We start from the raw sequence: 24,972 nt of genomic DNA on the forward strand, positions 1-24,972 counted from the left end.
GTCTGTATGTGTGTGTGTATTTCACTGTCATCATTACAGACTATGCTGCTCAGGCTTGTTTATGTCTCCACTTGGCTGTAATAAGAGAATCCACTGAAGTAGCTGTTTATCTTCTTCTTAGCTAATCATGTTTAGCCTCTATTTGCCAGTTTTCTTGATGTTGTTTTTTACAGTTTGCAAATGTATTTAGACCCTGAATTTGTCAGCAGCCTGTGGCCATTTACAGCAGAAGCTATAAAGAACATATTCTTATGTATGAGGGAAACGCTCAGTGTCAAGGCTGCTGCTTGACAACAACTGTTACATAACTGCAGTGCTTCCAGTGAAGTGTCAGTGTAAATGGTGATAAAGTGCTGTAGAAGCAGTGCAGCAGCAGCCCTGAGATGTTTTCTGGTGTCACTGAATTTGACGGATGTCTCATGAGGCACCGCGGCTCCGTGCCCACATCGAAAAGAGTGAAATAAAACAGAAAACAATTACGCGGCAGCTCGATATATAACCAAAGACGTCAAAACTCCAGCGACACAGTAAATTAATAAAGTTCTTCTGTTTTACAAGTGTTGCAGGAGTTTCAGACTCTTTGGACATTTTTCTTTCTTAGTGCACTTAATATATAACATCAGTCTTTTGTGTGACAAGACCTAAACACATTAAAGGCATGTTTCTTCCAGTGGTATCAACAGGTGGCAGTATTGAGCCCGAAAAGTTTCTCACTGTCCTTTTCAGCTTCGATGCGCTAATGTTGAAGAATGAGAGGGTGCAGGATGATTTCATGCACCCCTCAGTGACTCAAAACACGTCACAGATAACGTCAGATGTTGTTGTTCTCACACTGCACGAGTAAAAGCATCTGTAATTCCTTAGTATTAATGAGAGAGTGTGATTTTTTTCAGCAGTGCTCATAATCTAACGTCCTTTTTCAGCCTGTTGTTGTGTCTGATGGAGGTTTGGGTTGGTACAATGGTTGGGGAAACACTGCAACTAGAGAGTCCCATTTTTATTGCTGCATCCCATAAATACTGTACTTAAAGTATCCCACAATGCATTATGAAAAGTAGTGTACAACTGATAGTCTCAACATAGATCATCATGAATAACATAGAAAAAAACAATGCTGAGGAAATGATTTGAGGAAGGTGTGAAATGTTTTTATGTACTGTATTGTCGTCTACACTTAACTCCCTAAAGAGTGAATGAGTGAGTGATTTCAAACACAATCTATGTCTCTATGTGAATGAATAGCTACTGTACAGGGTTGCTAACACTTTAACCATCTCAAGTAGATGTTAATATATATCAGTTCTGCTGCTATTCAATCATCCATCCTATTCAAATGGCATGGATATTTTCAAGCATAAAAAATAAATTGTACCATATGAGAGAAAACCTATAAATAGATTCAACATTAAAGGAATAGTTCAACATTTTGGCAAATTGGCCCATTGCCATAATCCCTATAGTCATAGCAGTAGGTTTGTTACCTTTAATTGTCGATGCAAGCTATTTTTAGAATGGTGGAGCGGAGCCGTGAGCTGCTCAGAGCTACGCTACGGAGAACGCTACGAGACCGAGTTGTTTTAGAGGGGAATTCATGCAAAACTGCTGATGCGCGTTTCCATCGGGGGCATTGGAGTTGTTGGATTGTGTATTTGATGAGTTTGATGAGGGAAACCAAGAAATCCCATGAGCCTCCGTAGCGTAGCTCTGAGCAGCTCGCGACTGTGCTCCGCCGTTTTAAAAATAGCTTGCACCGACAATTAATTAAAGGTAATGAACCCACTGCTATGACTATAGGGATTATGGCAATGGGCCAATTTGCCAAAATGTTGAACTATCCCTTTAATGTTTGACAGCACTACATCGCACACTCATGTTTATGCTCTATCAGGTTTTAAAGGTGACGGTGCCTCCTGCTCCATTTAACAGTGGAAAACAAACAGGTTTGGCCATTTGACCAAATTTATTCCCTCAGCTCTCTGTGCATCAGGCTGTGATCCGTTCACTCTCTGTTTCCTTTTAAGGCCGAATATCTCACTTGGCGAAGGGTTGACAGTCGTTCCTGTTTGTGCTCCGTCACTCCACTGGGGCTGAACGTTCACTTTGTGACGACTTCTTTCTTTTCTTTCGCTCCCTCCTCCCACCTCCCCCACTGCTCCTGCAGCGATGAGACGTATGTGATCAGCTTCGTGGTGCCCAATCAGAAGCAGCTTCTTTCTCTGGCCGCCCAGTACAGCATCCGCGGCTCGTTGGAGGAGCTGTGCAACAGCAAGGCCATCGAGGAGCTGGTGCTCAAGGTCATCACCGAGGCCGCGCTGGCAGGTGAGAGCGGCTCAAAGGGCTGATCAGCGACACGTTGGAAAGATAAAAAAACAACACACCTTGAGTTTCCTTTCCTAACAACCCCTCCCATCCTTTCACGTCTGTTGCAGCCCAGCTGGAGCGCTTTGAGATCCCTCGCAAGATCCGTCTGAGCCCGGACCCCTGGACCCCGGAGACGGGATTAGTGACTGATGCATTCAAGCTCAAACGGAAGGAGCTGAAAACACATTACCAGGACGACATTGAGAGAATGTACGGAGGAAAATAACCACGAGGAGCTTCATCGCCATCGTCACTGTTCGTTCTCAAAGCACAGACCAACACTTGACTCAGAAACAAACCCCCCCCCCCTTCCTCCTCCTCCCTTCCCATCTCCATCTCCATCTCCTCTGTTTTCTACTCCGTCCATAAAGATCCACAGTGACATGAATCTGTGGTGAAACATTAATGTTTGTATCATCTCAAAGAAAAGATGCTGCACCTTCCCTCCTTTTACTGTGGAAGCCTTTTTCTTACTAAAGTCAAGCTAAAAACAAAAACATATATATTTATGAATATTACCTCCCTGTCCACTGCTGCATTCCCCCGCCCCTCCTTTTTTTTTTTGTCCGTCCAGGTGTTGTGACCTCTGTGTGGAGATCTTACTGATCCAGATGTGAGTTATGAAACAGATGTGTGTGTGTGTGTGTATGTGTGTCATCTGTTGAACTCTTAGAGCGCCTTTGTCGCCTTGTTGCTTTATGCTTGACCACGAGTCGTCGTCGTGTTGCTCCCACAATCCTCTCTGTCGTTTATTTTTTTATTCTCTGGTTTCACTCCTCACACTCCTTCTCCTGCAGGCCAGGAGACGGTTAAGTGTGTTATCTCTTTTTTTCCTCCTTCTTCTTCTTCTTCTTAATATGTTTTGAGTTCTGTCACTGGTTTATTTTTCCTACCACCCACAGTCAGACTTTGACGCCCAGCGCTCGCGGGACGTCTCCTCCATCAGCACATCGTGAAACCAAAAAGCACAAAGAAGTCATTTGAGGGCAAAAGAGAAGCAGATTAGTGAAAAAAAAAAGAAAATGCAAAGAAGACCACATCTGCTCTCATGAATTTTAACAATGACGCTCTTGCTTCTTTTTTTTTTCTTAGGAAAATGACAAATAAAAATGCAGCGAACAGGCTCATGTAAAGAGAAAAGAAACAAAGATGCGCTGTTGTTTAGTCTAGTTTTATACACACTGCACAGAGCGCGCAGGAATGCACATTTGCTCGCTTGTATTACAGACCAAATGACTGTTGTAATCACTGTCACATTTGAAAATTCATAGTGCAATATGAACGGCAGTTGATTTACACACACAGGGCTTAGATAGAAAGCTCTGTGTGCATGGGTGGAAAATCTTGCACATTTCTTTTTCTTTTTACAAGTGAAACCTCTGCACTTGTTACATTTTTCTTTGTCGTGTGCAGGAGTGTGACAGAGTGTGCGACTCGGCGGCCTCCCCCTCCCCCCTGCCCCCTCCCCCTCCCGCTCCTCACAGTGCAGCACCTGTGGCCTTCTCTGTTTGCGTCACCGCCTTTCTAACTCCTGACTGATGTGTCAACGTCGTGTTTCAAACAAACAAACAGACGTACGCTTGTGCACGTGGAGCTGTGATCAGTGGAGGAAGCTCTCGTCCGGCTTCTTCACTTTAACTTTTAGGAGCTCCACTCCCTCTCTTGTGGCGAGAGCCTGCCTTGTAACATACTGTAAGTGCATCCAACTATTTATTTGTAATTTTTTGCCTTTTGGAAAATACTCAAATGACGTAAATAAAGATTGTGTTTGGTCTACATAAATGCTGTATTTTATTATTCAATATTTCTACCTTGTATTAACTAAATTGAGCACTTTTAATTATTTTATATTCATCATAACGTTCTCACGGGATGCAGACGGATGATGACGTGTTTTTACGTCTGCTCATGAGTTAAAGAGTGAAATCAGCCTGCACTGATTCAATAATGTAAATGACTGATTGGAGTCTAATCCAATTAAACCACTGATGCTCACCAGTCATTAGCGTGGAGGTGTCAATCCTCCTCGTCTGCGTCTGCTGAGCGCTTCAGTCACGCTATATTGAATTAAACCAGTCATTTGGAAATCATATTATTATAAGACGGAGAACGTGCCACCCATATCACTGAGGAAATGTTAATAATAACTGTAAAACAATCTCACATGTCTTTGATGACTCTGTTTTCACAGGTTTTCACTGAGTCGGAGTTGCACGCAGCCAATTAGCTTCATTAGCTTAATGGTGGGAAAGACGGACGGATGCACTTAGTGATTGGCTGGTGCTGGTGGATATAATGGAGCATTTAGCAGCCCATCGGGGCTTCACAGAGATAGCTGAATCTATCAACCTTTGTTTGTAAATGTTATATTTAATTTCCTCCATTTGCTTCAGAAATTAAATGTTATCCTAAAAAAAGCAAAATTAGGAAACTGAATCTCTTCTCTTTGTCGCTAGGTAGGAAAAAGCTGACTCATTGGTTAGGAGGACATGACCAGGATAGAAGATAATGAACCCCCTACAATTGTATGTGTTTGTTAAGAAAGGTCACAAGTGAAATAAGTTTGCTTTGTTCTGATTCACGGGCTAGAACAAACGATGTATTGCATTTTTCTTTTGGGTTGTTTGTGTTGCGCCAAACACAAGCAGTTGTTTCCTGTTTCGGGAACTAACTGTTCCAAATGAGCCACGTCTGAATCCACCTTTTGAGAATGCTCTTGAAACATTGCTCTTGGCATTTTGAAATCTCAAGGCCAGAGCTTTGACCTGAGGGAAAGTTGTCACCAGCTGTTTGAATCAGTGCACTCGCTGGCTTTACTCGACCCTGTCAAGAGATGGAAACTCAACAGAATACTTTGTTTTATGTCTACTTTAGTAAGCAGTGAGCTAGCGAAGCCCCCCCCCCCCCAAAAAAAAAAAAAAAAAATCCACCTGGAATTATGAAATAGTTGTTTTGCATATTGGAAGAAGTAAACAAGAGTAAAGAAGTTTATCCGATTTCACCTGACAATAACCTACTCTACAACCTTTTTAAAGCTTTTGGCTGTAATATTCATACACAGCTCTTCGTACATATATTTAATTGAGGAGTTGGTGGAGACCAAAACTGGAGCTAAAGGAGGCTTACAAACAGGTGACAACTGGATGAACATCTGTTTAATGACAAGGTCGCCACATCACATCCTCTTAAATGTTGGTACTGTAGTAGCAGCTCCACTCCTAGTGCAATGCTGCTCATGTAAATAATGTCATGTTTAATAATAATATTTCAATAACAGGAGAATTATTTATTATTGAATTATTTAAATGCACAACCTTTAGCATTGTTGTGTTAGGATTTCTGCTGCAGATAAAAGTACATGTTCCCTTATATTTTTTAGTATATAATACACAATATGTGGTTTGTAGAATTCTAATTTCTAATACAGATAAAGTGTCCTTCATTGAATCTCAGTGTGGTTCTCTGCATCACTCTGTCGTAGCCACTGTGCCTTTCAAAAACATGCTGCACGGTTTTATTCATGAGCTTCAGGTTCATTTGCAAGGAAATTGGAAAAATCTCATGCATTGAGATGAAAAGACTGGATGGAGTTATTGTTTGTGTCCACAGAGGTTTGGTGCAAAATGCACAGACGAGTTCCTACATTGTTATCTTTTCACTTTTCATCACCAATTTTTTTTTTAAACCCTAATCCTTTTCCTAAATGTATTTTTCCATCACATCCCCTCAGGACTTTCTGTTGGACTCTAGAGATGATGTAATGTTTCTGAGTAAGTCTAATATTCTCATGGGCATTTTATGCTTTCAGAAGAATCCCCCTGAGGTGTCAGTCATGTCAAATGATAGAGGCATCTTGAAGTTTTTATCTCTTCCATCTTTTTCTTCTTTTTTTTTCTTTCTTTATTAAAACGTCCCTCCTGGGCTTCCATAGCCGCAGGGCTCATCTTACAATCAGGCCCCGGCTGTCACGTGACTCATGATGAAGCATCCAGAGTCTCTGTATAAATAACTTGATCCGTGTAGTGGAGCAGCCAAAAGTCCAGAAGAGCTGAAAGGAAACACAAGCTGCAAAGATTCACATGAGACTTAGCTCTTCACTTTGGTAAGTGAACGCATCACCGCACTGACACTGGAGTTTACAAACTGTTAACACTGACTTATATCATATAAGTCAGTGTAATAGTCTAATATAAGTTATATTAAACTATAGTTCATTTATAGGAACTTTTCTAAACAGTTGGCAAAAGTTTTTTCTTTAAGAACAAAAGTTCAGAAATGAAAACATAAGATAAAACTTGTATCTAAAAACTTCGCCTAACCCTAATCAATCCAAGGAAATGAAGGAACAGGAAGTTGTTTATTTAAGTGAATATTTGTTGATTTAATTTCATTTAAGGTTTTTAAAATAGTGCAACAAACCATTAAATGAAGGCACTGGGTGCCATTTGCACAACATTTTGGCAGCACTGATTGATGCTACCTTGTTTTACTTTTGCATTTATTGGGCTTTATGTGTGTTTTGCTTATTTAAATTAAGCTTGTGATGAAGTTTCATCATCCGTTACACATGAGGTGACTGTGTGTGTGTGGGATGTCGTGACTCTTGATGGTGTCTCATCACTTTGTAATTACTTTGTACAACAACACTTGTGCGTAAAACGTGCGTAAAAGTGGAAAAAGGTCATCATATTTATGTTTTTGCACTTCCTTTCTTTTCCAGCGCACCTTTAACAGAAAATGGAGCATCCGGAAAACTCCACAGCTTCATCCCAACGCCTCTTCGTGGACGCGCAGAGCAGCGTGAACAACCAGGTGGACGGGAGAAGCGACGGGAGAAGCGACGGGAACGCGTACCTGTACATCCTGATAGTCATGTCTTTCTACGGAATCTTCCTCTGTGGTATAATGCTCGGCTACTTCCGCTCCAAGAGGAGGGAGAAGAGGAGGGTCAACATCTTCACGCGCCTCGTGCACGAGGAGGAGCAGCGGGAGTGGGGCGCGCTGCCCAAGAAGCACAGCCTCACCTTCCCGGTCTCCGTCACCGGACTGCGCTCGGTGGAGGTGTCCCTGCCTTTCTGCGGTAGCCACGGCAACCACTTCGGACACCTGCACTACGAGGGCGCGCTGCCGTCACCGCTGGCGTGCGCGCTGTGCACGGAGCAGAGCAGCATCAGCTCCCTGTGCTCCTCCGCGGACACGCGCTTCGCCATAGAGGAGGAGTCGGACAGCGGCACCGCGGAGGGACCGGACGAGACCGGGAAGCCGGGGTCCGAGAACAGCGGAGACGACTCGGGCTGAGCCCCGCCCAGAGGACCGGGGTGTCAACCTGAGGAGGAGGAGGACCATCACCAGGCCAATCAGACCACCCACCCAATTATCCATCAATATCATGACGTGATCTGAGAAACTCAAACAAGACTGTGAGGCCAAAGTGAAACATTTTAGCCACATCTGGCCTGATTTAAACTTTTTTTTTTTTTTTTAAGTCTTATAAGACAACAGTGGTCAGATTGAAACAGCTGCAACACACTGGTCTTTTTTTTTTTTTATTCCCCAAATATGTTGGGGTAACTTATAAATTATAGATCAACCAATACATAGTGAATGTAATAGTTCAGTTCAGTTCAGTACAACTTTATTCATCCCTGCAGGAACAAGGACAAGGCTGTGCAGCTATTGTCAACACACATACACACACACATTAATCACAGAGACAAAACGGTCAAAATGAATATAAATAACTGAAACGACACATATTAAAATGCACATTTGTTATATTATATAGCCTAATTATTATAGTGCATTATTGTCATTTTATTGTACAACTGTATGACTTTGGCTCATCCGTGCTGGAGCTGGAGCCCCCACCCCTCCTGGACCACCTCTCTCTGGGTTGATGACTCACCCTGCAGGGGACTGACTGAATGACGGAGAGAGAAAGAGGAAGAGAGAGAAAGATAGACTGGCTGTTTGGCTGTTTGGCTGTTTGGACTGAACTTGACTTGCTCTTGCCAATAAATGAAAACGGCCTTGAGTATTGAAATGTACCTGGAACCCACTTGAAAGAGACTCAAATGTATTTGTTGTAGCTTTCTAATAATGGACACAACTGTTCATACACAGTCGATGATGATGATAATAATGACGATGATGATGATGATGTAGTAGGTTTACTTGAAGAAAGCGATGCACTGTACATATGGTTTGTATTTGTCACTCTGTAAGGACTAATTTAAGATGGAATCTTTGTATAAAAAATGAATTGAGACAATATTGATTACCTCCTTTTTTTTGTTGTTTTTGTTTTAATGTTGCACTATGATGAAGCTCCAGTGGGGGGCAGTGTTATTGTACTTACTTGCCATCAATAAGGAAGATAAAAGAGAGATTAAATAAGGGAAAGGGCAGGTCTATTATTATCACATTATGGTTAGAGATAGCCTACACGAGATCATTATGATAATGCAGAATAACACAGATAATAACTCGTACCATCAGTACCATGAACGCCCCATAGCTCATAAACCTGGTTCTATAAACCCAATGTCCCAATTATCCCAATCATGTCCCTATGCTTAGATCTGACTATAGGTAAACCTTTAGAGGTGATATAAAATTAAAATAAAAGCCTTAAGAAGGTTGTTTTGTTTTAATTTCCTGCTCACATCAGAGTGGATTATCACTTGGTTTTCTCTAAAAACAAAGGACACCAGGTGGCAGCGTCAGGTTTTCTGCTCCTCTAAGACAAAGCTCTCTCTCTCTCTCACTGCTGTGTCATTTAACCGTGCCTCTCTCTTTCTCTTTCTTTCACACACACTTTCTCTCGCAAACACACACACACACACACACACACACACACACACACACACACACACACACACACACACACAAGCGTCAACAGCCTGCGGGCTCTCATTTTCCACAAGTCCACTGCAATGACAGCTCACCACACCAGCCTGAGCAGCGGCCTGGAGGGAATACACACATAGATTTTATGACGTACTTGTATTGACAGGGTAAACGGCTCTGATAGGCTCAAAGGTGTCTGCAAGGGTCTGGGGTTGCCTGTGTGTCTCTGTGGGGATTGAACAGACTCTAACAAACAAACAGCCACTTTCTATTGGATGTACCCATGAGTTTCACATTTTTAAGGTGAATTCAAGCGACATTTCACCTCACATGTAGGATGTCATGTTGAATTGTCTAAAAAAACTGAATCAAAGAAGCTTGGATGTGTTTTTATGGATCAACATAAACTGACCCTAAAATAAGATTTTTTAAAAATTATTATTTGTCTACATAATTCGTGGTTAAGGCTGCATATGGGACTTTGAGTGAAAAGTCCAGCCGCAAATTCTCAGTAGGTCTGGACTCTGACTCTGCCTCTCCGGGATACGATGATTGTTGATTTGAAACATTCCTGTGGAGCTTTTCTGGAGTCTAAACATGGTGTTTAGACTGATGGTCTCATCAGATGATAAAACCTTCCTGACAGCTGACCAAGTCTCTTGAGATATTTTTCGTTTTTGCCATAAAATTTTTAGCCACACTAGCCTGAGATATGTCGTTATCTATGGTACAAGCCATGGGTCACCGTGAAAGAGCACCATGATTGACCTTTTTGGCTTTCAGTGAAATGTCCTTCCAGCTACAGACCAGAGGATGAACTTAAACGACTTCAGTAATAATCCCATGACTTTTCATCTAGCACCCCCTACAGGTGAAACTCTTCACTTACCATTTGAAATGTCCAAACATCTGGAAGATGGATCTGCACAAAATTTGCTCCACATATTCATAATTCCCTGAAGATGAACCCTGACGACTTTGGCGATACGCTGTCTTTTCCTGTCTTCATTTGATTTTTGTCTCTAGAGAAACATTTCAACAAATTGTTTATTGGCAGATACAAAATATGAAATATTTCCTCCTTTAGTAACATCAGTGCTTTGGATTATGACCAAACACCTGCAAAACTAACATGCACAAGTCTATTTAGCGACAATGTGACTTGTCAGCTCCTTTTAAGAGTTACTCGGAGCGTTACTCTATTTTTATTGTGGAGGATCTGCCATGATACTTCCTCCCTAAAATTCTGTTGTCTCTATTCATTCATTCATTCATTTTCTTTACCGCTTATCCTGCACTAGGGTCACGGGTGAGCTGGAGCCTATCTCAGCTGACTTCAGGCAAGAGCAGGGGTACACCCTGGATAGGTCGCCAGTCTATCGCAGGGCTTGTTGTCTCTTTTACGTCACAAATATCGTAACACTTTGCAGTGCTAAAATACATTTGTACATATATATTTGTAATTCATTATGTTGTCACTCTGACATCCTATAACCCCCCCATTATTTTATTCTAGTAGCCTATTCACATATTTCTGAAACAGCACGGGCTCTTTAAGACCCCCCTCCTTCTGAAGCTGACTAGAGCTGACCAATCAGAGCAGCGTTCCGCCAAACACAAGCTCCGCCCACACGTCGCTTCCTCACGCACCTGTACCAACGGTCGAGTCTCTCAAAATGGCGTTCGTTAATTACGGAAGTTGTTTGTTAACCGCCAAGTTTCAAAGATGTGGAGGAGGGGGAAAAGGGAAGGTGGTGAAGATGGAAAATGCAGTCGGTTTTGCATTACCTTGAACCAGAGTCCAGTATCGAACAAGTAGCCTAGGCTAGATGATAAACTTGATGATAAACAGATCCATGTTTTTGCTGGGGTTGCTGGATAAGATTAACAAGCCTGAAGGAGGGAAAAGGCAAAGGCAGAACTGTGGAAAGAAGTTATCGCAAATTAAGTCGCTGAACAGTTGACAGCAGACTCCATGACAATATTTGTGACTTGGAATAGTTTTATGAATAATCCCTTTTGAGTTGTGGACACTTGTTGTGGACTAAAGGAAAATAAGACAAGGAGCAAATGGATGATCTGACTTACAACCGGAAGTCTGCCAGAGGGCGCCGCCATCTTGCTTTTTAAGGCTAACTGGTAAGTTTAAATGAACTGTAGTTTTATGCTCAATACAAAAACATAAAAAGCATGATCAAATGCAATAGACCAATGTTAATGACAACACTCAAATGTAACATAATGAATCATACCTTGAGCTACTGAGGTAGGCTACATACTGCCAATTTTCACAAACATGTAAGCATTTATGTATTTGTGGGTGTTGGTATTTTGGTTTGATCTGATTTGATGAGGTGACGAACAACCTGGTAACCATCATTAATTATTCACAGTAATAATATATCTGGACAGAGGAGTGGTCTTTGAGGTTCTGATCCAGGTTCTCCGTTTTCTGGACTTGTTGTTAATGCTTTCATTTTTTGGTAAGTTTAGGCCTTTGGGGCCTTTATGCCTTTTGTTTTATGGAGTCAAAATGGAGATATTGAAGAGTGTTGGATTTGAACCTGATGTCTGAAAACTAAAGCCTTTAATGGCAGTGAGGCACCCAGCAATGTAGTTAGCCTACTGTAAGGCTGAATATATTTCTGTGGTCATTACTTAGTTTATTAAGTATACTCTCGTATTAATTGCCCTCTACAGATCTTTTTTTTTTTTACTGCACAGTGTTATTTAACAGTATTTGAATATGACAAAGTGAATGTATAGTCCTTGTGGTCTCCAGACAATGGTCAGTGGATGATCTGCCATTTTGGATACAACCAATAGCCTACCAGTTGTTACTTCCTGCTATCTGAACTGTACTGGTCTGATACTAATGCATTTAATAAAACCACAGGTTATATGATTTCCTATTGTTATATGACCTTTGAGAGACAAATGCAGAGAATGAATGCCAGTGAACATATTTTAATTATCTTTGTGTCAGCTTTCATAACTGAAAAAGAACATAGCCTACATCTTGGAATAAACAAGCAGCAACATCTATATAACAGACTGTAGGAGAGGGAAAAATAAAACAGGTCCCACGTTGCTTAGTATTAAAAAAAAGCACATTAAATCCCCTTTGATTGGATGTAATTTTAGATGTGGTTTTTAGATACAGTAAGTGGAGCAGATTAATGTGCCCAATATTCTCAATGAAAGAAAAAAAAAACATCCAGGCAACCAACTGTAAAGACTGTGAAGTCGGTCTCCGCAGCATTACCGTGCCCTGAGATCAAATGAGTGGAAAATGCTGTGAAAAGACAGAAGCATCTATCTCTGTATCTCTGTCTTCCTGTCCTCAGGATATCTTGACACAGATACAGACTTGCTGAAGCATTGTAATTCTCATTTCCTACAGAACATAAACACCCCACTGAATAATTTATGTTCAACAAACACACACTTACGCACACACAGCTCCGTACAGTGAACCATTCATTTATTATCAACCAGGAAGTCGAGGGGCATGCACCGCTGTGTCTCCAGCAACAAGCAGGGACAACATGTGCAAAACTGCCTCGTCCTCTGTTTTGGCGCAACAGCAGATGTGTGTGTTTGCGTGTGTGAGATGGTGGGACTGAAAGCGAAGTGAAGTTTTTTCTCAGGAGAAAGAGCGAGTAAGCAGGGTGAGAATAAAAAGCAGATGTGATGCATGGAGCATCTACTGCACCGTGAAGCAGGATGTTTGTCATTAGTGTCCTCCTGTGGGAGTCAATAGTGGGGCCTGTGTCCTGCCTCAGGCCTCACACACACTCTCTCTCTCTCTCTCTCTCTCTCACACACACACACACACACACACACACACACACACACACACACACACACACACACACACAAATGCACATATGCATACACACCATTAATGAGTCTGGAAATGAGTCATTTCAAAACCCACCATCTCTCTCCCAGCTTCCATTCTTAACTCGGCCCCTCCTTCTCGGTGCCATCTTCCTCATTAAACTTCTTTTCATTAAGTGAAGATTTCGTCAGGGAGGGAGGGTCTGTGTAATCATCTGTACACACTGCTCTGGTTGTCAATGGGGATTATTTCATGGGTAAACCTCTTCTGATTGCCATTGATCCAGTTTTTGATGTAGGGGGTGTGGAAAGGGGGGTCGCACAGGTGATGGCTGCTGCACCTCATCACTTTGTTCTTGGTTCAGCCTCAGCTCTTATTACTAACCCACTGTACATTACCGTAATGTGTAGCTGCCCAACACCAAACAGAGAGTCACCGTTACCAACCTGCAAACTGAAAACCCTTAGGGATGCACTGATCCCCCTTTTTCAGTCCCAGTGCCGACACCTGGGCTCAGCATATTGGCCAAAACCCTGATACTAATCTGTCACAAAGATAGAATTGAAGTGATTATATCAGCGTCATGGATCAGCCCAATTATACGATGCCCAATCTAGCTATTTAGTTTACATCTCGGTGCATCCTGAAAGACCCGACTGTATTGTCAGCAGTAAGTGGAGATCAACGCAGAGCTAAAAGGGAAGTGAATATAACTTCATAAAATTGTCAGGGCACCAAAGGCAGAACACTAACTAGTGTTAATGTTATTCTGTTTCAACTTTAAGAAGCCGTTACATGTTGGAACGATGTGATTTTCAGCTTGTTGCTCAGTTCTGCAATAAGAAAAAATACAGCAGACATGAAATTAAACTTGTGAAATGAAGACCCAACTCTTTCTGCAACTTTTGGACTATTAAGTTCATTGCTCATTGCAAGTTGTAAGGAAAATGGGACAGTATTGAAGCAATTAGAGTAAAAAAAAGTGGATTGGTCGGTGCATCTCTAATAATATGTTGATATTCACATGATGAGCGACCAAAGCGGCTAAAAATATTTGCCGCTTTGGAAGCTGTCTTGTTTGAAGCTCACCCTCGAGGAAGCTTTCGGTGTGAACGTACATGTATAATTGACATGCTTCAGGCAAAACATTTTGTGTTCAAACCTATTCTGTTAAATACTATTGCCTTGCTTTAAAAACCTGCTGCCTCTGGCACTCCACCTGATGACAGTCAGTTTATTTTAGGTTGATGGTAAGAGGCTTCACTTGCTCTGATAATTTAGCGGACTTTTTTTCTAGGTCATGGTGATTGAGCAAAGTATAGAACAAAAGTTATGGTTATTACGGGGACACAGGCTCCTACCAGGGCTGACAGTTATATTATGAGGGGAACAATCTGAAAATCTATGTAAGAAATAACTTCATTTGTTCAGACCACAGTCGGCCTGCCTGACAGACTCAAGATTTCCGATAGCTTAATGATGCTCTAATTATGTTTGAGTTTTGCTAAATGAAGGATAATATGGCATAAATTCATATTTTAAGGTCTTAAATCATTTTAATTGTCTTATCATGCTATTTTTGGAACTCTAATCTAATGCTGGTTTGCATTTTTGACTCATCGTCCCCTTTCACCTGATTGGGATGTGGAGCATGCAGTAGCTCAGGGCGTCTTTTGCTAGTTAAAAAACCTTTTGAAGCAGAAGTACCACAGTGATGGAAATGCACTCAACGACACAAAGAGTTGCTGATGAGCTTATTTTACAAGCATGACAACTTTCCCCAGACTTCTAGTAACAGCTTTGACCCTTTTTGATCCTCATGTCAGAGACCATCAGTGCCTGAACCCAGAGAGCTTCTCATTACGTGGTGTTTGTCACTGGCTGCCGAGACATTTAATTTGCAACCGAGTTAATGAGATTCTGGCTTCGAAACGAGAGGTGTTCAGCCTGTAACACGCTCATTGTTGTGTTGTGTGCTGACCTTGTGCTCTTTTTGTAAACGGTTCCTTATCCAGAAACACACTCCCACACTCATCTGTCAACACCAACAAAAGAAAAACAAGGACGACAGGCTTGAATGTTTGCCTGTCCACAAATTCAGACTGTGGGTAGCCGTGATTTCCTGTCCGTAAACAGCAGTCAAGAGTTCAACCTTTTGCTAATGATTGTTACTATAGAAACGTAGGACGAGGGGCTAATTTCCATCTGCTTCTGTGGAGGGATCACCGCTCCAAGTCAAGAAAGAGGGGAGTCTCCAAAATACTGAATATATTGGAAACAAAAATCAATCGCTTAGATAATCAAAATGAGGCTGTAGGAGGACATGTGGCTCATTTCATCCATTTCCTGATGGTAATTTGAGCTGGAGGAAGTTCAGTTGGAATAAAGTCAATGGCTCCATCAGCTGAGTTGTTATTTGAAATTTTCTATAATCCAGTCAGTGACAAACATTAAACACTAGATCCATGATTCTTCACTTCCCTTCAGTTCTTTGAAGCATTTTAGCCTTTTTCAGCTCATTGTTTTGGCTGACTGACCCAACAAAATTGGTTTGGTTCTCAAATCACTTTCCATCCAAAAAGGCAAACATATTGTACAGAAATTCACTGTAAGCGTTGGAGGAAGCCAAAATGGAGTGTATGGAGTGTACGGAAAGGTTTATTGGCAAAATCTGAATATACTATAATATGAATATATTTCTATTTGTATATTCACTATAAAATAAAATTTGTTTGGTTGCCTTATAATTCTTCTTTTATATACTGTATACAGCAAGGGTCTTGCTTTAAGTGTTGTCATCTTGCGCCGCCATGTTTGTACAGCAACCCGAATGGAAAATCCAGCCAGCCAGAGAGCACGCTTTGCGAGTTTCGCGTTCATAAATAAAATGGTTTACATCTTCACCTGATCGCTCCATGCTCCTGAAATACTCCCAGTCGTGGTAAACGCGTTTTTTAGTCCTCGGAGGTCTCACTTTGTGAGCGTGGCAACGCTAGATATCACCCCCCCCCCCTTTTGTGTCAAGACTTAGATGAGAGGATAAAAAAGTGTAGGGCCTATAAGTCTGACTGATATAAAACTACAATTGGTAACTAGTTACATGTAGGGTCTTGAACTAGGAATAGAGAAAGACAGAAGCTAATGAAAGTCCACCTACTGTAGCAGCAGCTTTTAACTCACAGCATGAAGGGAAATTAGAGTAATTGTGATATTCTTTTATTGTAAACTCCTCTGCATACTCTCTTCTCAGATGTCTCCCTACAGTATAACATATAATGACACCAACTACATGAGCTGGTCCTGCTGTAACAGACACTGTGACTAATGTGGAGCTGTGGGTGTGTGGACGTGGTCGCACATGTGACACTGAGTCGGTTCTCGTCACAGAGTCTCACCCCGGTCCGAGGATCCGTGGTCACGGCTTTGTTATCGCTCCGTGTGCGAAGCTTCATTAAGTCGGTGGTGGGAATCGTCGTACTTCCTTCTGCCACATCCATTTGCTTGGATCACTACTAATGAGCACAGTCACAGTTCACAGAGTGTGAAAAAAGAAAAAAGAAAGAAAAAAAAAAAACGCTTGCCGGACCAACATGAGGGCCCACGTGAAAAAGTCCCCACAGTTTCACCACTCGCCACGCTGCCGTCTCTTTTAACAGCCGTGGCTTTGCTGCTATATACAACACACCTGTCTAATGAATGGCATATTGAGCCACACCGCTTAATTACACACTCGACGAGCAGCTCCCTATAGGCCGGTTACCGTGGCAACCATACCCGCCCCAATGCAGGGTTGCTTCAAGTATAAGACAAAACACAGTTTTATCTTTAATCCTCCTGCAACTGAACTGAGATCAGTCAGTCAGTCAGTCAGTCACTGCGCTGCCATCGTACTGTGCGATTCATCTCTGTTCACAGTACTGTAGTGTACAGTACAATAGTAGTACACAGTGGTACACAGTGTACTTGCAACCATTCAGTCTCTGAACCACAGCTCGTCTCTGTTTTAAGTTGGTTGTGCTGTAACCACCGTACGCCGTGAGGAAAATTATTATGAGATACGGTTTCAATCTGCTTGTGTTGAGGATCTTATAAAATCCAGTTTAATGTGGAGTGATACACACAGTAACGCCACATGGCTGACATTAGCATTTAATTTGCAGAGAACACGTTCCACCGCTGCCAACCAGTTTACTGAGAGTTTTACTACATGTTTGAGGAGGGATTGAATTATCAGGTGGTTACTGCATCATTAGGTTTCACGAAGAACTCTCCCTGTGTGTGGTTGACTAATGCTCTGTTTAATGTACTATACTTTATCTCTCTCTCTTTTTTTCCTACCTGCTCTAAAGTAGGTGTTTATGGTGAATTTTAAACAGGAAATGTAGGGAAAAGGGCTGTTGATCATTGGTAAAGAGTCAATTGAAAAGTACAGACCTTCAAAATAAAAGTAATGGAGATGGATATGTCAACATGAGAGCCCAGCTGTTCATCTGTTGCTCTTTTGGGACTTCTCATGTTGGCTTATAAGATTAGCATCATATGTAATCTTTTAAAGAGTGTGTGACTGGTTTTGATCTCTGTGATAATAGAAAAATCTACTTGTTGATTTTTTTTCTTCTTTTTTTTTCTTTCTCATTACCACCTGTTTCATTAGCAGATTTTACTTCATGCTGCAGTTTTCCTTTATGTTTCCAATTATCCAATCATTGTAATTTTATACGTATTTGCCCGAGGCTGCCTAACTCCATAGTTAACACCTGATTAATTCCATGTATTAATCACTACTGCAGATTTCAAAGTAGTCCTCTGACACTCAGAGCAACAGACAAATTGTAATTTAAAATTAACACAACTGAAACTTAAATTAACTTAACTTGAAATAGATTAATTTAGTCAATCTTGACAGAATCTTATAAATAAAACAGTTTTCAGATTAAATTATACTTTCAGGTGAAGTAACAGGCAAATCGATTGCAGATTAAATAAAGTAGGTAATAAGCACTTGAACATTTGGAATTTTATAATTGTGTGTAGTAGTCATAACACACTGTAGTATAACATGATAAATGTAGCTTTAATTCTTTTATTTTCAAACACATAATCAGTCTCCTTGTTTCTCACTTGTTTGCATCAAACGCAGTTCAAACTCAATGGTTCTATTCTCTGACTGTTTCTAATTAACACCAAGTTGGTGTAACATTATCTTCTGTCTAATTAGCACAAGGCAGAAAGCGGCGGCAGCAGCAGCCTTCAACAGCGAGCGGCTGTTTGGAGACTGACTGCATAACAACAGTATAGTATATTATGTATAGTGACTGGGTGGAGGCATGGACTGATCTGCAGAGCTGTTATTTAACCAGTGAACTGCGATCTGCGTGTTGTGGGTGAAAAACAAAGCATAGAAAGATGAGTACAGTCCAGCCCTTTTGTTTCACCTCTGCCACACACAAACATTAATTCAGCTGGACTGAGAGTTGAAATTAAATTACACTGAACCTGAAACACATTAACTTGAGTTTCCTACTGTATACAGTATTTAAATAGATGTTGATGTTGATGCTCTCTTCCTGTCCACGGTTTCCATGAAAACGCATAGATTTGCTGCACCTATATTATTTTTATACACATTAACAAAGGATCAAATTCTTATGTAAGTGTCATGTTATGTAAATATCTCTCAGTGACAACTTTACAGTGTAATAATATAAGATTTTGTGTTTTTAACTTGTTTCCTTGATATAAATTGGCTTGAAAGACCAGCAATAAACAATTAGTTTCAATTCTGAGTTATCACAAAATAACGATAGAGACAAAACAATATATTTATCGAAAATGGAGCCATTAACAAGTGTGGGTAGCGTAGATTCATCCACATTAACGTGAGACTTTTTTATAACCAAATAGAAACTCCTCGTTGTCCCTTTATCCAGAAGAAGAAACCCTTTTTTTTTTTTTTTAATTCTGGACATTATTCCCATGAGTCCCTGGTGTTATTCAGACTAACCAGGACATTGTTTCTGAAAAGAAATGTTCCCACTTCTTAAGTCGTTTTCTATTGCTGAGAACCGTAAATAAAATTTCTATTCACCTCCATTGTACCGAGGTGGCGGCAGAAGTCTCAGAAGTGGCGCTATCAGCTAGATAGGGAAAAAATAATTTTCCCAGGGTGAAATGAAGCTTTAAAGCAGTTTTTGAAGTCGTCTAGAAGTGACTGTTTGGGACTCAAAAGATACATTTCGGATGGAGAATTGCTTTGACACCATGAACGTGCAGGTATAGTGAATGGCGACACTTACGACACGCTTGCTCCTTCAAAGTAAAGCTCAAGAGAGCCTGTCCAATCCTGTGGTGTTGCTTTTGAAAAACCAAACAGGTTTTTTTTTTTTGAGAATTGGAGAACAAATGTAATCCACCTCCTCCATCGCCTTTTCCCCTTTTTTGGAGTCTGCAGCAAACTCAACCACCAACACGAGACGTCACTGACTCTGAATCTTCTCCAACTCCACTTCCTGAGCAGTTCAGGTGCAGCTCAGACTTATTTCTGCAGGGAGCCTTCAACCTTCACCTCCTCACTTACAGAGCAGACGTCAGTCAGCAGCTTTAGTCTTGAAGCCAAGGCCTCGAGGCTGTGATATAATTCGGTCACAGTCAACAAAGAAAGGATCTCTGCATTAATAGCTTACGAAACTACGACTGCCCTCGACATGTTTCTGTTTGATTCTCTCTAAAGAAGAAGAATCATCTCTGTCCTCGCAGCAAAAAGCTTCTTCTTGATAAAAGGCAAGTGTCAAGGTTACTGCTTGACATCAGTTACTGTATTACCGCCGCCGTGCTCCCAGTGAAGTGTCGGCCTAAAAGGAGGCCGAGTAGAAGTAATAAAGACGCCCGGCGAGGTTTTTCTTTTCTCTGCATGTTACTACATTTCGAGGGGATGAGTCAGTGCTCCTGAAAAATCCACATTTGAAACACTTGAATTAGTTGAAAAGCTGGAACAGATGAAGTATCAACTGAAATACAGAGGCTGAACCGGGGTGAAGTGCGGCAGGGTTGGTGGAAATTAAAGTCCTGCAAGAAACCGGTGCCTCTTCGAGTGCAAGAACTGTGAATCAGTGGAAGTGTTTGGATTGGAGGGAGTTGAAGTAAACTGTGTAGGCACTTTGGACATTGTGATGAATTAGAGGAACTGAAGTAGTTTTGTTCTTAAGGTGAAAGTGGTGGAGACCTGAGTATGAAAGGATCTGAAGTGTCCTTTGCTAAAAGGAGTTGAAGAAAGTTTTGAAAGAACATCGGGCATCGTGCCAAGTTAGAGGAATCGAAGGAATGAGTGTTATTTTGTTCAACAGGCAAAGGTTGTGGAGAACAACTGAGAAGTGAAAGGATTTGAAGTGTCAAAGAGTAACAACTGAGAGTAGTAACCTGTGAAAGTATTGTGTAAAGTTAGAGGAATTGAGAGATTTTTTTTTTTCAAAAGCTGAAAATGGTACAAACCTGAGATGTGAAAGGTTATGAAGTGTCAGCACTGAAAGGAGTTGAGGCCGATTGTGTAAAACCATCGGACATTGTGTTGAGTTAGAAGAACTGAAGGTGTTTTAGGTGAAGGTTGTGGAGAACTGAGATGTTAAAGGATATGAAGTGTGAAAGCCTGAACACTGAAAGGAGTTGAAACAAACTGTGTAAGAACATCGGACATTGTGTTGAGTTGGAAGAATTGAAGGAGTTCTTGTTGTTTTGTTCAAAAGTTAAAGTGATACTTAACCCAAAATCAGTAATTCACCACTCACCGTCATGCCAAGGAAGGGTTTGGAGACTTGGTAGCTACAGCTACAACAAGGCTAAAAACAGAGATCAAATTATTTTTTTCCGAACAACTTTTTCATGTGGCGGCTTCAGGACACTTGGGACAGTACAGACGAGCAGTATGGAGGTATTTGGATGTTTCATGAGTGTGTTTTAGACGATTCAAAAGTGAGCACAATTCGCAGCCATTATATGAAAATCCATTGCCAGCCGGACCCCCCCCCCCACTGGAACTCCTAAAGTGTTTTGATGACTCTGAAAGTTCTCCAAACCCTTCGTTGGCATGACGGTGAGTAGAAAATTGATTTTGGATGAAGTATCCCTTTAAAGATATTGAAGACCTGAGAGAATGAAGGGATATGAAGTGTCAAAGTGTAAGCACTGAAAGAAATGAAGGACATTGATTAAGAACTGTTGACATTGTGTTTAATTGGAGGAATAATAGGAGTTTTGTTGTTTTGTGTCGGTGTCAAAGCAGTGTGAAGACATCTTGTCCAGTGTGTATGTGTGTGTGTGTTGCAGCCAAACCCCTGACATTAGATATCATCAGAGATTAGCTGCTTATCAGGAGGAGGACGTCCATCTATAGAAACACCATCTTTGGTCTCCGTGGATACCAGCTGTGCACCTCGGCGGAGAGGGATCCTTTACTGGAAGAGAACCTGTGTGTGTGTGTGTGTGTGTGTGTGTGTGCTTAAATGGGTTTAACATGACTATGTCAAACAGAGCGTAATATTCAAAAGAACAAGCTCCTATGGAGACACGAACCCCTCTCCACCTCCTCCTCCTCCCTCCCTCTCTCTCTCTCTTTCTCTGTCTCTCCGTCCAGTGACTCAGTATAATTGCAGTCATTTTTCTCCCTCTGTGATCGAACTCTGTGTGTGTGGGCATCAGCGGCAGCGACATGACACAAAAAAGACTGGTTCTCCGGTGCCGAGGGAGATAATTGAATCCACACAGTAAACCTCTGTTGTCAACACACCTCAGATAATTCAGTGGGTCTGACAACTTCCCACGGCGAATCCCCTCCACCACCAAAACGTGTGTGGGTGTGTGTGTGTGTGTGTGTGGAGCTGTTTGGCGCGAGGGGAGACACAAAATGAAAAGATGAGGCGGCTAATGAAGAGAGATATCAGCTGAGTGTTGGAACAGTCCGTGCCCCTGCTGCCGTCTGATGTGTGACCAGGGACAGGAAGTGGATGTTCCTACAGATTCTGACAGTCAGGTCTGCCCGACCCGTTTGTGAGATAAATGATTTCCTGACAACAGTTCACATATCCTGAGGAGGATTAGATCAGCCTGCGTTTTTCTTTTTTTTTCTTTAGATATTCAGCAATTTGCCTAAGTAACTTTTATTTAAGACTCTCCTGGTCTGGTTATATCCATCTCTCAGCTGGTTTTTAAGTGTTCAAGTCTTTACAGCTCTCACAGCAGATTAACAGCCTGTTGAGTCTCTGTGTGTGTGCGTGTGTGTGTGTTTATCAGGCTGCAAATCCACCCTGCTAACTGACAAAGCAGTCAATGGGTCGTGACGTAGTTCAGACACCGTGCTCAGACTTCCCGTGCGATTCTCTCTCAGCGCTGCAGAGCCTCACTTCATTCAGATGTGTGTTTCATTCACTATAGTCGACTGAGAAGAAGATATTTATATGTAACTGAATTGAACTGAATAATACATTTTTCGGGACGGGGAAGGTGCCTGTGTGTCTATAAGAATTCCACATTAATGACTTAAATGTAATTTAGTTGCAGTTATGTTTTCTACATAATGCATTTCCCATTGCAGTTTAGTTTAATTTAATTAGTAGGAGACATGTTTGATTAGAGTGGCACAGTGATGCAGCAGAAAGACTCAGCTTCAAACCCCTGGGTTTGTACCACATCAGGTTCATTACTGCAGGTTGATTTGCACATTAGGATTGGAAGTATGATTGATTGATGATTGATTAACTGTGTACGGACATTCTTGCTCCTCAGAGGATGAACTGTGAAAACTCTTCCTCAAAACGTTCATTTGTTCAAATACCTGAAAAGCTAACACCATTCCCATCAGCCTCAGCTGTTCTTTGTATGATTTGTAAACCAGTAGCAGAACTTTAAAATCTATTCTGTAGCTGACTGGGAGCCAATGTAAGGTCTTCAGAAAACAAACATTTACAGCAGGGTTAACAAGCTGGCCCTGTAATTTGTAGTTCAAATCAAGTTATTTGACCAACCATATTCATACTTAAGGGGATAGTTCAACATTTTGGCAAATTGGCCCATTGCCATAATCCCTATAGTCATAGCAGTAGGTTCATTACCTTTAATTGTCGGTGCAAGCTATTTTTAGTTGTTTTAGAGGTAAATTCATGCAAAACTGCTGATAAGCGTTCCTGTCGGAGGCAGTTTTTCGGCAAGCTCCTGTATTTACCTTGAAAACAACTCTGTCTTGTAGCGTAAATAGCTTGTGCCGACAATTAAAGGTAACAAACCTACTCTATAGGGATTATGGCAATGGGCTAATTTGCCAAAATGTTGAACTACCCCTTTAACTGACAACACAAATGTTGGCTAAATTAAACAGAAATTGTGCTTGCAGAATAACCTTGATACAGATGCATGTAAATCAAAATATTCACTCTCCTTCTGACCCTGGTTTTAGTCAGAGCCGGCCCTCCCTATAAGCGAACTAAGCAGCTGCTTAGGGCCCCGCAGCCACTAGGGGGCCCCCAAACTTTGCTCAATCATTTGTCTAACCGTCTCTGACAAAGTGTAACCCTTGACCCAACTGGCAACAATGACCGTGACACGCATACGTAAACGTAACGCAGACTGTGGCCGTTGTCCGGTAACGAGCGCGCACCACCCCTTCCCCTTCTCTCCCCCCTGGCCCCCTCCCTCCCTCACTCACTGAGATCGCGATTTGCGAGGAGGTGATTAGCTTTTGGACAGCGACGATGTCCAAAAGGATATATCCGTCAGGTGCGGAAAATAGGAAAAAGAAGGTCAAGGATGAAAAAAAAAACAAGGACAAGGTAAGGCTAATTAATGTTATGTTTACTAGATGTACGTTTAGCCGAAAAACATGTCGGTGCTTGTGTTAGCTCACTTAGCTGGCTAGCTGCTACATACCAGCCTGCTGCAGTTAAAGCAGATATCAGTGGAATGTTTTTGTTAATATAAGTCCTAAATAGTCCTATTTTCCGTCAGCAATCACTTACATGAAGTATTTCAGCCTAAACACGAGTCTCTCCGTCACTCTGCTCTGCTGTAACCCGAGGAGAAAATTTTCCTTGTGGGATACAAGTGTTATCCAATGAGGGGAGAGAACGGCATGAAGGGCTGTGTGTGCAGCCAAGGGATGCGCGTGAATGTGGTGACGTAGCACGAGGACCAATTGATGCCTGACAAGGGCGGGGGCTGCTAACTCATGGTGCGTTCAAGGAAACTCGTACTTTGTGTTTTTCCTTCCTGTGAAGTCATACCAGTTCGATCTGGTACGAGTTCACGGGTCGGAAGTTACGAGTGGCCGTTATAGGGAACTTTCACAGACAACAGGACGGTAAAAACACGAGCTACGGGTTACCTGGAACGCTACCAAGTCGTAGTTGTGACTTGAAGCTGTAACTTACGGTTTCAAAAGCTTGCCTTGAACACAGCATTAGCCGAAACGGCCGTGCCGATGATATCTGCTTTAACATGTCCTGGCTGATTTTAAGGTCTGTTTACAGTGAAAAGATAACAGCTGTTTTCCTGTGAGGGGATAAAGGATCAATCACCCATTTATTAATGGCTGTCATGTTGCCACATCCTCATCCCCTGTGGCTGGTTCCAGTCATACAGTTGGTAAGTTTCTTGTTTGTTGCCACAATATGTTTATCTCTGTTGGAAAATTAAATTGTGTGTAAAGTGGCTAAAAAATTCTACTAATCTTCTCCACAGCTCCAATGGTTACTGCTGATGATGCTGCTGACCAACCAACATCCTCTATCTTCTTCTCAACTGAAGTTTTGTTTTAAGGCTTCTAGAATTTAGCTGTACAGATAATTTAAAGAAAATAAATCTGTTCAAACTGTAATCTTTTGTAGAATCTTTTATCTTTCTGCTACATCAAAAGTACTGCCGGTTTGGAGCCACCT

General features: G+C 41.6%; 2 protein-coding genes across 2 annotated transcripts in view; both read left to right on the plus strand.

The window, feature by feature from the left end:
* acsl3a (acyl-CoA synthetase long chain family member 3a) overlaps positions 1-3,384 on the plus strand; it is a 41,533-nt gene extending 38,149 nt beyond the window's left edge. Inside the window, exons 14-15 of the mRNA XM_085794983.1 lie at positions 2,162-2,319; positions 2,430-3,384. Of these exons, the coding sequence (XP_085651109.1) occupies positions 2,162-2,319; positions 2,430-2,587 (316 nt within the window). The 3' untranslated portion in view covers positions 2,588-3,384. The remainder of the gene's footprint in view (positions 1-2,161; positions 2,320-2,429) is intronic.
* Positions 3,385-6,327: 2,943 nt separating this feature from the next.
* On the plus strand, positions 6,328-8,630 carry kcne4 (potassium voltage-gated channel, Isk-related family, member 4). The gene is made up of 2 exons (XM_085794984.1): positions 6,328-6,463; positions 7,082-8,630. Exon 2 carries the CDS (start codon positions 7,099-7,101, stop codon positions 7,657-7,659), a length of 561 nt encoding a protein of 186 aa, XP_085651110.1. The 5' UTR covers positions 6,328-6,463; positions 7,082-7,098; the 3' UTR covers positions 7,660-8,630.
* The last annotated feature ends 16,342 nt before the right edge of the window (positions 8,631-24,972 follow it).

The sequence above is a fragment of the Trachurus japonicus genome, chromosome 13, assembly GCF_045865225.1.
Source record: "Trachurus japonicus isolate A0001 chromosome 13, Traja_1.0".
Taxonomy (NCBI): domain Eukaryota; kingdom Metazoa; phylum Chordata; class Actinopteri; order Carangiformes; family Carangidae; genus Trachurus; species Trachurus japonicus.